Raw genomic sequence first — 12,308 nt, forward strand, 5'->3', positions numbered from 1 at the left:
AATGGCAAAGGTATAGTGTAAAACCACACAAGTCAATTTGTAAACACAACAATATGAATCATGGAGAAAGTTTTGAGAATATTACCACTTTAAAAATTTTGAGAGTAATAACTGACTCAAGATGAGAAAAAAGTTACCAAGTCTTTTCAGGATCTTTAACTTTGACCTTTGAGCCTTAAGAGAAGACATTCTATTTAAATGGACAGTTTTAGGTTAAGACAGGTCTTACCGATTAACGTTTTCAATTTACATAAGCCTCTAAAAGCTATAATAATAATTGTTAAATAAAAATGACACATTCACAGGCAAGTTAATTGTAGCTTTAAGTACCAAGTTTACATGTTATTGAGGCTCTAGTAGTAAAATTAAAAGTTATGTGTATTTACCACAGATCTTAATACATGCATTGCCAACTTGGCACTTTTATGTGAAGACATATAATACAGATGGGGAAATAAGTATCTGACATAGGATTGTTAACTAAAAAAAGAAGTGAAACATAAAATAGCAGGGGCAATAAACCTAGGTAGTAAACCTTACACCACGTTAATTTCATTTGCCTTGTGGTGAATATCAGCATTCACTGTCAATAAACCGAAACTGCTTCTCCTCAAAACATTTAACTAGAATTATAACATTTAATGCACACTTTTTATTGTTTGTGGATTTTAGGAATAATTCTTTTTAAGTGTCTAATGCAGGTATGAAACAAAACTTAAAACTGAAAAAGGATGATAATTATGTATACAATGATCAAGCAAAAAAAAATACTGTACAGATGTGTTTGATTATGAGTTCGGCAGCTGTTGTGTATAGCCGCTATAAACTTCTCCCGGAATATAATCGTCAGAGGATACAAAATCGCTCCTTGTTTTGTTAGTTTTTCTTACAATAGACGAAGATGTTTTCTTTTTTAAAATCTCTTTAATACAATGTGTCCCAGATGTTCCTCGGATTAAGGGTTAAAGCCTTGGTCACTTTTCATTCTTTGACTACAAATAGATTGGGTGGTCGGTCTTTGTTATGTTAACAAGGCCATTTAATGCTCTAAAAATGTCAAAAAAATTTAACAAATTGATAAAATTTGTTAAAAAAGCAATGATTTTTAAAAGGTGACACGAATCCTTATCCATTGACATGAAAAAATGTTATTGTGATATAATGTCCATAAATTTAATGACCATAACCTAATTTTATGTTTCATATATTCGATATAGAAATGCCAAACTGATTTAGCATGGTATTTGCAATTTTTACCGGACCCATCCATCATGTTTTTCTGATAAGACGGAGAGGAAAGTTCCGCATTACAAACACAATTATTATTTTGCCCTCAGATTTCTATCGTCTTATTGTTTGTATGCTTTAATGAAAATGTTATTATTGCTGCGGATCAGTTGTTCTAACGGAGGTCAAGTTAATTTAGAGTTAGACTCCTTGCCATCGACCATTATGAATTCGGAGCATTTGCAGTCGAGTGTTGTGTAATCTGGACAACATATTGATTTTCGGTAGTTGGATAACGTTGATTTTTTTAAATATAATAGGAGAGTCGAGTCACAATGTGACATATTGGGTTTTCTGGATGTTTTGAATTAGTTGTTTCCCAAACATTCAAAGATATCGCTTTTCATAGATATTGTATTAGAATATGAAAGCAAAGGCTTTTTGAGAGATTGACAATTTCAATATTTAGATTGAATCAGAGATAAATTCAATTTTCCATTTTGGTATATTTGCATTAATTGTATAGAAACATTTTACTCTTGAATGTTAGTTCTTTGCAAGCGAACTGTTATCGCAAATGGATAAACTATATAGAAATGAAGGCATTGCTAGGACATTAGCTAAAATTGAATTCTTTTTTGATGAAATTATGCGATATAAAACCACTTATGTTGTATAATTATATCAAACATAGGCTGATCATTTGTTATCTGAGAGAGCTGAGGTCTCTCAGCCTTTTACTGTCTGCACTTTAGATAGCCATTCTCCTGCTTATCGAGGCTCAATAAGGGGTTGGAGAGGTCAAAATTCCAAACTTTAGATAGCCATTCTCCTGCTTGATCCAGGCTCAATAAGGGGTTGGAGTGGTCAAAATTCAATTTTTTTTTACTGTATTGCAGACAGACTTGAGCATTTATTGAAGAGATGAAAAAAAGTGATAAAATGTCATATTGTTTGTTTTGGGGGTTTATTTTGGACGGAAATAGAAAATGAGAAAGATATTGCACCGAAAGTAAACAGATTAATGATAGAGTTTAGACAATGTCAGTCCGCTCAATATAGTTACATTCCAACATTTCTGCTCAGTACGATATTTACTTTGGAATGAATGAACAGTGAAATAGCAGATCTTAAGATGTAACAACTTCTTAAACTTGTTTTCTTATAAGTAATGTCATATTTATTTGAAATCTGTGAAATATTTGCCACTGAAAATGTCAACCAAACATTTACCATTGAAAGTTTCAATGAAATATTTACCATTGGAAAATAAGCAAAAATCAATCAATCAATCATAAGGGTTTCCATTATTATCAACTAATGATGTAGTTCATTTACATGTACAGTAATTGTATCGTAAAAAAAATAATAAACCCTTGAGTTGTAAATTAGTAAAAAAGGTTAATTTATTAATTAAAGTCAATATTTATTCAAGCAATATCGGTATAATTTCCTTGAATGAAATTTATATATTCCCTTGTCATCTTAAAAAAACTTGTTTCCAAGATATACCATCTCATTAATAACAGTACAGGGGAAAAAACAACTATTCTATATCGTTATATTGAAATATATAGCACTAAGAGTATTAATCGAGCTCAGTTTTGCCTAGCTGTATATACATATGATGCCATTTTTACATCAGTTATATTAAATATTGGAAAACGTCCAGATTGATATTGTGTGATGTATCGTCCAGGGTATAGAGTTTGTCAATAATTGTGATTCACAAGCTCTTCGAGTGCCATCTTCCACAGCTTCTACAGGGCTTTAATATCACATGGCTATAAATCTACGTAGGACCAGTAGTTATGCCTAGGATCGTAATCTTAATTGCATAATGACCATTAAATACTTATCTGCTTTTCTACCATGTTGGTCTATCTATGAAACACTGGAGAATGTTTTAGTTTGCTTTGATGTGGTGTACGAAAGTTCGTTTAGACTTATGAAGAAAACTTTTTAAAACTGGGGGAGTTAGTTTGCTTAGACATATGATAGTATGTGGTTGTTTGCTTAGATAAATATGCTCATCAATTTTGGAATCCTGTACTGACAGTTGTAAAAAATGGAGGTTTAAACACTGGAGTATGTTTTAAGTTGCTTATGGTTTAAGAGAGTTTGTTCATATTATGATGTATAGTTTTTGAAACAAGGGAAGTAAGTTTGCTTAAACATTGTTTGGGGAAGTTTGCTAATCAGCTGTTCAGTTGTAAAATTTGAAGTTTGATACAGTTTAGTATGATGACTTCTGTTTAAGGTTATAGAGGCATTCAGTTTGAAACTAAGCAAGATTGTTCTTGTCGACCAGCAATGATAAGCATAAATAGTATATCTGTTTTTCGGACAGCTTAAAAATTAAGCATACTCTAATTATTAAACGTTGAATTATTAATTAGATCAGTTTGTTTAATTGGCACAGTGTGCATGGGGCTTGTATATTATTATGACTGAATGAATTCTTATGTTGGATTGTTTTTGTTCCTCTTAATCAGCAAATATAGTTAGATTAAGATCAATTAAGTATTTAATAGAAGATAGTTAAAGATCTTCCCCCATAGTTGTATTATTGCCAAATTAGATACGTTGACAAGAACTTACATTATCGCCTGATCGTTTAGAGTTGGACATGAGATAGTTGTACACCTCGACAATCAACCTGTCCCAGTTCTCTGATTATCAGAAAATCGCCTGATAATCAGATCAAATATTGTCAAATTATCGTGACGATAGATCACAATAAACATGAATATTTTTCAAGTTTTAAATGATCCTCTTTTTCAAAATGGGATTTATATCTGGCGTATAAAATAATAGCTGTATGAAAGATCAAGATCGTTTCCCGATAGGATTTTTGATGGGTAAAGATTTACCTTCTTATTAATCGATTAGTTAAAATCAAGTATGTAGACACATATCTTAACTCGATCTCCTAACAAACACCTTAGAGAACGTCTTTAAAAATTACCTACAAATATTTTTGTACAATTCATGCTTAAGTATTCATGAATTCTGTGTTTATTCATTGTACGCTATGAAGATTAAATGCAAGTCACATCTTCTGCCACGTAAAGTGTTCGTTAAGGACAAGATAGTAATTATAAAGTATTATTTCTTTGTTCAATCAGAAATATACCAGAGCTTGTATATATATGGAAATTATTCGAAGGTCAGTTTTCAATCAAGGTCATGTGATATTGGGTTAAAAATTTACTAATCTGTTGTGACTTGATACTCCCCAAAACAAAGAAGAGGAACCAGCAGGCAACCCTACATAAAAACACAAGTAAAGGGAAAAAAACCAACAAGAAACAGATGACAAAAAAACAAAAATTGATGAAAATCGTTAAGCTATTTATAGCCTAGGAAATATAGAAATACTTAAAGTACTCATTTGAGGAATTTCGTTTGATTTGTCATGGAGATTCAATCATCACAAGGTCTAAGAATTTCCTAAGGCAATGTAGAACATTTCTTACAAGGTCTAATTCTTTGCTCAATTCATCATAAATGTACATGTACAATGAACTTTACAATTAGACCGTTTCACTGTATCGGTACATCACACAATTTTAGATGTTGTCCTGCACGTTTATGAATTAGATGAGTCTCAGACTTTCTTTCTTGGTTAAATCAATGACTCCACAAATCAATTATGAAATTACTATGTAGCAAATCCCATGACAAAACTGCTATTTTGTTACAGTTTCTTGCCGTTGAAGACCCCTGTTTTAAGATATTAATCACTTGGTTCAGAGAATTTTATCACAATATTTTTTAGGAGATTCACACAAGTTCAGTAAAAAGAGCAAAGCTTTGTAAAAAAATAATATATTTTTGGTTGCACATTATTGATGAAGTAAATGACAAGACAGGCCGCTTTGGGGGTTGATGGCCAAAAACTTAAACAGTGGTATTTTCTGCTTCTTGAATTCTTAGCCCCAAAAGCACATGGTCATTTATGAGCAATTTGTTTGGTATGGTGGGAGTCGGAATCATGTTTCTGTGTAGGGTGAAATATTTGGCCCATCTGTCAAGAAAGTAGAACACAGAGTTTATGTATATTTCATAAGCAGTTTATGTTTATTTCATTAGCATGTTATCATCATGAATATGCATGTTATACATGTCACTGGACATTAAATGGCCATCAATCGATCAATCAGTAAAAATCATGACAGGAACAATGAGCTAAGGAACTCCAATATTTCAACAAGGTAGAGTTGATTACTAAGTAAAAGTTCACTGATAACCTACATGAAAATTCTTGGCATTTTTGCTTTTCTCAGACTAGAATCAAGTGAACTCCATGTGATAAATAAAAAAGAGTATATTTAGACTGAATACAACCTTTATGTGATGTACATGCACAAAATAAGACAAAGTATTTGGGAAGAATGAATCAATTTAAAAAAAGGGTGCTTAAATTGCTGCTCTTCATCATAATAAGCTGTATTGTTATGTGATGTCTTGAGGATGATTCAATGATAAACTGAAGATTGATTTGTTTAGTGATAACCTTTTATACATGTAAAAATAAAAGATGCATGATATTCACTACTGAGACAGCAACTTGTCAACAGAACAAGACCAAAATGACACTGAAAGGTCACCATACAATGACAAACAATACACACATGTCTATGCAAAGGTGTTTAGTCTTATGTTGGGTATTTGGAACCGCAATTCACCTGAATTCACCCACAGCTATATGAGCCTGGAAAAAACTAAATGAGTGTAACCTTATACTAATAGACATTACTGGAAATATCCTTCATGTCCTGAGTAGAAGCAATTCTTCCAAGAGTTGATTGGGTTCTTTATTGATTCACAAGAAAAACAAATCATTATTTGAAAATAAAAAAAAATATTTGCAGGTTTTTATTTCACCATTAATTTTGAAGAAACAGTTACATATATGATTACCAGGGTGAAAAGAAACTTGTTTAATTATTTATATTTAACCAGACTGGATGTAACGTGAATAATCTATACATCTTAGTTTGATTACACGCATTTCTTAAATTTTCCAAGCTATTTTCTATTTTTGCCGTTATCTTTATACATTGTAAAAGCTCTTAGTTCGTGACACGAAGAAAGTTCGTATTAACTCTAATTTTAATAGATCTAAAAACTTTTGCCATTTCAATGCACAGTTAATGGAGAGGTACTAAGATTTTAACATTTAGACCGAATATATTTATTGATCCTCTTAAAATAATCTTGAATTTAAAGAAAATGATAAGATTTTGTCTGACCTCCCACTGTTAATTTATAGTATTTATAACAAATCAGCAGGATTTTGTCTTTGTAAATTAATTTTAATCTGATTGCCTTCCTTTTTGATTATAAAACACCAGAAATATAGAATAAGACAATCTTAAATCAATTAAAAATCGTTACGGAAAAAATAAAAAACATTTTAAAATTTTACTTGATTTAATTTACATAATTTTTCAATTAGGATCTTCTCCATGATAGAATTTTTGGGAGGATATCCGTAATAATACACACTGTACCCTAATTTTATTGTTTAATGATCTATATCTAAACAAAAATAAAAACCTGTCTGTCGAGGATTTTCCTCAATGTAGAACCGTACTTTTACAATGAACAATTCTTGTTAAGAATTGAGGCAGAAATATTAAGTTTCATGTTTGAGTAATTTGGCATTATGGCGAGGTAATTTGGGCTGAGTGCTCGTTGACATGACAGGATTCATGTCCCCAAAGTTAATTCATGTTTTACACCATTCGAAAAGTTGCTGATTTGTTAGAGAAGGTCTGTTAGTTTCTGACCATATTTCACCATTGAGGTAATTATGTCGAACCCAATACACCTAAGTCATCTATAGTTTCTGCAATAAGTCAAAGGAGATGAATTTTAACACGTAATGGGATATCAGATTTGTTTTGATTAAGTTATTACCCTTTGATTATGACCAGTTGAAAATGTACTTTAATATTTATCAAATTTAAATCAGGAGATTATACGGAACTCAAGTTTTAGACACATGGAAGTTATTTATGAGACACATGAAACTTAAAAATAGAATTTCTATCCCCTAACCAAAAGACACCCCAAGTGTTTATTATTATTATTATAAACCACCTAAGTTGCCACCTCTAAGTGTTAATTCTTTGTACAAGTTGTCTACCCTACTGAAAACAATCAAACCATTTCATTGTCAATTTCAAAGCATGCCCAAGAAACATGATTTAGATAATAGAATATTTTTTTATAGGCAAAACTGTATCAATTTTTTGCATGAAAATGTTAGTGCTACCACATGGAAGTACTAACTGCACATGTTCCCATTAAAATGGGGTCAAGATTATGATTTTTAGCAGTTTCATTACTCTTGATGTAATAATGATACACTCTATTGTATAACAAAATGAGGGTTACTTGTTCTTATACACATTTTGGTTTACACGAATATGATAATTGAAAACACTATAGAAATTCAAATGATTGCACCTGGTATCAAGTTTTTATTTTTTTATTTTTGGAGCACATGTTATGAAATATGAATATTTCATCAAGTATCCAACTCGGGGGTCATTATACCAGAAGAAGGCATTTGTAAGAGTTTTTAGTATATTTGAAGATCACACAGCTGCCGGTTAAAAAAAAAGTTTCTATTTATTCGTCTTTTCTTTATGGGAGATATTTTTCAATTTATCTGTGACTGTGAATTTCACAGGTACGATTGTGTATATACGGAGTATGCACAGTCTGCAAATATTGGCCGTGAGTAAATGCTAATGAATTTATCGTTACAATAGCGAAGACTTGGTACTTCACCAGAAAGAAGAATTAATCTGAAAACATTAGCGACTTTTTGAATTGCAAATCACAAACATTTAAGAGTATCCCTTACAAAATCTGTTGACAGAAGAAAACTTCAAATCCGGCTATTCATCCAACGGCACACTACACATGAATACCTTATATTTATATGCATTCTTAACACTTGTTGGTATAAATTTGTTCATTGATCCCAGGTCTAACAGGCACAATTTGTGTCAAACCCCCCTCATTATCTTCGCTGTGCTGGTTTTATTTTTATTTTAGTTTAATATAAGATGTTATTAATAGGCCATGAATAGGTTGTGAAAACCTGAGGGCCCTAAACTGTTTAAATCAAACTACATATTAAAATGTAAGAGTCCTGGCTCACCTCACACATTTTAATAAAATGATAGGACTTTTTAAAATATTTACATTAAACAAACATTGATAGTCAATTTTATTTCATTATAACCGACAATTGAGCATAAAAGTCTGTCAGAGGCAGATAAGTCGTAGAATTTATGACAGCTAAAATGCCTGGATGTGCAAGGTTGAAAAAGTCTACGTAAAAAATTATCAGAATTATAATTTGCATCATTACATCAACTTTAACGAGAATATGATAGTTTCTGATTATTTTTTTATGCATATCTTTTTTGTTCAAGCAACTACGTGATTCATCTGTGCTATAACTGAGAGAAATCAAGAAAAAATTATTGAATATGGATTTCAACCTGATATGATGAACATAAAACCACGCTTCATGAACTTAATTGATTAACGACCTTCATTTTGAATGCATTTTTCTAATTGATATTTTTCATAGATATTTTTTTATTTCTGTTACAGCGACCTCCCTCAACGAATATGTTTAACCAAACAGATGATACCCAGTCCTCACGGTCGGGTGACACGCCCATAACCACTAGTCAGTCCAATACAAATTCCTCACAGATTGCAGATAATACAAGTGAGTTAGGTAAGTTCATCTAAACGAGTTAAGTTATCTCCCCTGAACAGGGCTTTGAATAATTTCATACCCTCTACAAATTAAAGCCTGTTGGGTCTGGTTATCACAGGACTACCAGAAATTGTGTAACATAACTGCTTCAGCTCATCCAGCATCACAAGTTAATTGTGTGTATTACTTTTTCCCTGAGTATCTGTTGTTCCATGTTAACCTCAAATAAGGGATAAATCAATAAATTTTCCTAGAAAGACTCATAAGTCTTGTTACTTAACTTTGGGGATGACTTTGGTTCTGACATCTTTCTTGTGCAAGGTATGTGAAAAGTTCTTTAGTTCATATATGGGTAACTCTTGTTTCAGCAATCTTCATAAAAGTACATTTTGTATTTTGGTCATAGGAAATAATTAAATAATTCAGAAATACATGTCTGCTGTCTAGGACAGGTTGTGTATTGGTTTATATTGATTTTGATTGGTTAAACATCTGGCATGCTATGCAGCATGTTACTAAAACACATTGAATTTATTTTTACATTCATTAAATTTAATTTGAACCTGCAAGAACATAATTTGAGACCTTGATTAATATTTTTTTTCAAATCTATCATGCAGAGTTGTTTTAACGGCTTCAATATTTTAATTTTTGATAACATTTTTAAAATTATCAGTGTTAAATGAAGTATGGTTTGCAGTTTTAGTAATTCTCTGGTAGTCTAATTAATTAATAAAACCAAGTCAGCCTCGAGTTTTGTTTAGGTTTTTTCTTTCTGACAGATCATACTAATGGCATAGCATTCTCAATCGAACATCATATCCAAATAGCTTTGCACTCTGTTTGAGTGGGTCATATTGAAATTAATTTTCGTAACTTCCTAAAAACATTTGCAGTGCCATGAAATGGGGAGGAATTCAGAATCTTAATAATCTCAGTTAATAAGAAAAAAATCATTAACTTAATTGGTAAATAGTAATTGGCCGTGGAAAGAATTGAAGACGTTCTCAGTGACAGCCGTCTTTAGTTTTATCTAGTTGGTAATAGTAATTCTGCTTTTAGTTGGTAGACAGGTGCTAGAAATAGGTATTACTGAGGCACTTTTCCTCTCAAAACAATTTATATGTGGATCAAATTGAATCGGCCTCACATGTTTACAAGTAATATATAGTGCACATTCACTAAGTAATGTTATATAATATGTAACTAAATGTACCCACATGAAAAAGATAGCATTCTATTTCATCTTGCCACCCAAGATACTGGGTTAAAAGTCTTACTTGCTCATTTTCTCAATGGATTTTAAATGAAACACACAACATTTCATCTCCATTTTTTCGGTAATGGATCATTTTTTCATATAAATAATAAATGGGTTGGGGAAAGGTGGTCTGTTTTGAGTTTTCAGTGTAAAATCGTAAACCTAAATTTTGATTCCAATTTCGTAGAAATGAAAAGTTTTTCTTCTGAGTTTCAACTTCCGGTTGTTTTTTTCTTTTCTTCGTAATATTTATCCAATCTATGAACAAGTGACCCGTTAGTCTGATACAACTGCAATCTGGTATCGACATAAGGAAATTGTGTCATTAACCCCCAGAAAAGGGTATAGAATTCATTGATTGTGCCGAGATTTTCCAAATGAGTTTGCCGGGTTAGAACATAATTTCTTAAGAGATAATTAGAGAGGAATTAATCCAGGAGCTAATTAAATTTTGTCTGTAAGCTGTTGACATTGATCTTCAATATTAGCTTTTTACATATTAGACGATAACAATAGCCATTGTTAGTTCTAATTTTATTTCACCACTCAGTGATTTAATTTTCTCATTTAACTCCCTAGTTCTTTGAAATTAGACTTTCTATATTACAATACTGTTTAGTGAATATAAGAAATTCAATAGACGTTTCCAATGAATGGTTACAGAATAGCGATTTCTCTATCCCCAACTGGTAACAATTGTTTCTATTACAACGTATTCTTACTACAGCAACCATTTATGACGATTACATTCAAATTGGTGTATTACAACTTAATTTTCCTTTCGCCAAACACAGAAATTTGTCATGGATATTTTTTTACATTGACATTGTTAATGTCTTTATCGGTCCAGTTAGTCCGCAAATTGTGTTTTTTTGTTCCGATGTTTTCTGGAAGACTGACCACATAGCATTATTGACGGTACCTCCTTATGCTTGGAGTATGTCCTGTACGAATTAAAGCTAATTTGGTATTGTGTGTAAATGCTTAATCTATAAAGATTGAGATCGGCAGGCGGAAATGTAAGCTGCAGGTCCACATTAACGGGGGGAAGTGAGCTGAAGAATGCCAATAAGTAGCAAACACAGCAGAGAAAAAGTAAATGTGCTATTTAATACAATCGGCCGATTGGAAATAAACATAATGATTTCTTGGCGTGTGATTAGAAAATGTTCAATATCGTCTCAACAATTGTAATAACATTGTCTTTTCTTTTGCAATAATGAAGGCGGCATATCTTTAATCAAATCATTTGGAAAAGATCTAGATTTGTTAATTTGTTTGGTATTATAACAGGGGGCACATGTTTCATTCCAAGTTTAGAATCCTAATAATAGCCGACTATTAAACCTCTGTGTTAATCCAGGGGTAGATATGAATGATATCGGGATTGAATAGGCTACGATTTTTTGCTTTATTTAACTATAACATATTTGAAAAGGTTCATAAATTGAAGACCCTTACTTTGGTGACATTGCCCATCCTTCTTTTGACTTTATATGTATGGCGACATTGTTCGTGTGTAATCATCTACGTACTGAGCTTTATCTGATATCTATCTCTAAAAAAATAATAAAGTATTTCACGACCCAGAACCTAACACCGTTCTCAATTAATTAGAATATTTCTCAATAAGAGATCCGAGGTCTTTTCGGTGACGGAAAAATTTAATATTCCTTTTATAAATTAAGTGAAAATAACTTGCGTTCAATTAATTCTACCCCATTATGTTTCAAATTATCCTTGAACTAGCTAAAAAAAGGGTATTTTGCTTTTATGGATATTTAAAAGAGTTCATTAAATATGGAGTCTGTTGGTCGTTTATCATTCATACTGAACCTTATTGTATTTCTTCAGAATTGTTTAACTATATCAATTAAGGTTATAACCATCCATATTATTATACTTTTTCGGAAAAATCTTTGTCTAATTTTTTTGAAGTTGTACCTCCCAAGTTGTGAGAATATGCAGGGTCTGTCATAAGAGATATATCTTTGTTCATCGAAGGCTTTAGACTACTCAAAATTTTGGCGAGCCTGTGAACAAGTCCAGTATGAGATACCACAA

The 12,308-nt window shown here is 31.6% G+C and overlaps 1 protein-coding gene across 4 annotated transcripts in view; it reads left to right on the plus strand.

The window, feature by feature from the left end:
* Positions 1–12,308, plus strand: part of LOC139516238 (homeobox protein Meis1-like) — a 66,400-nt gene that overhangs the window by 23,062 nt on the left and 31,030 nt on the right. For all 4 annotated transcript variants that reach the window (XM_071306231.1, XM_071306229.1, XM_071306232.1 and 1 more), the window contains one exon: positions 8,872–9,001. In XM_071306231.1, the coding sequence (XP_071162332.1) occupies positions 8,872–9,001 (130 nt within the window). The remainder of the gene's footprint in view (positions 1–8,871; positions 9,002–12,308) is intronic.

The sequence above is a fragment of the Mytilus edulis genome, chromosome 3 (genome assembly GCF_963676685.1).
Source record: "Mytilus edulis chromosome 3, xbMytEdul2.2, whole genome shotgun sequence".
NCBI classification, from domain to species: domain Eukaryota; kingdom Metazoa; phylum Mollusca; class Bivalvia; order Mytilida; family Mytilidae; genus Mytilus; species Mytilus edulis.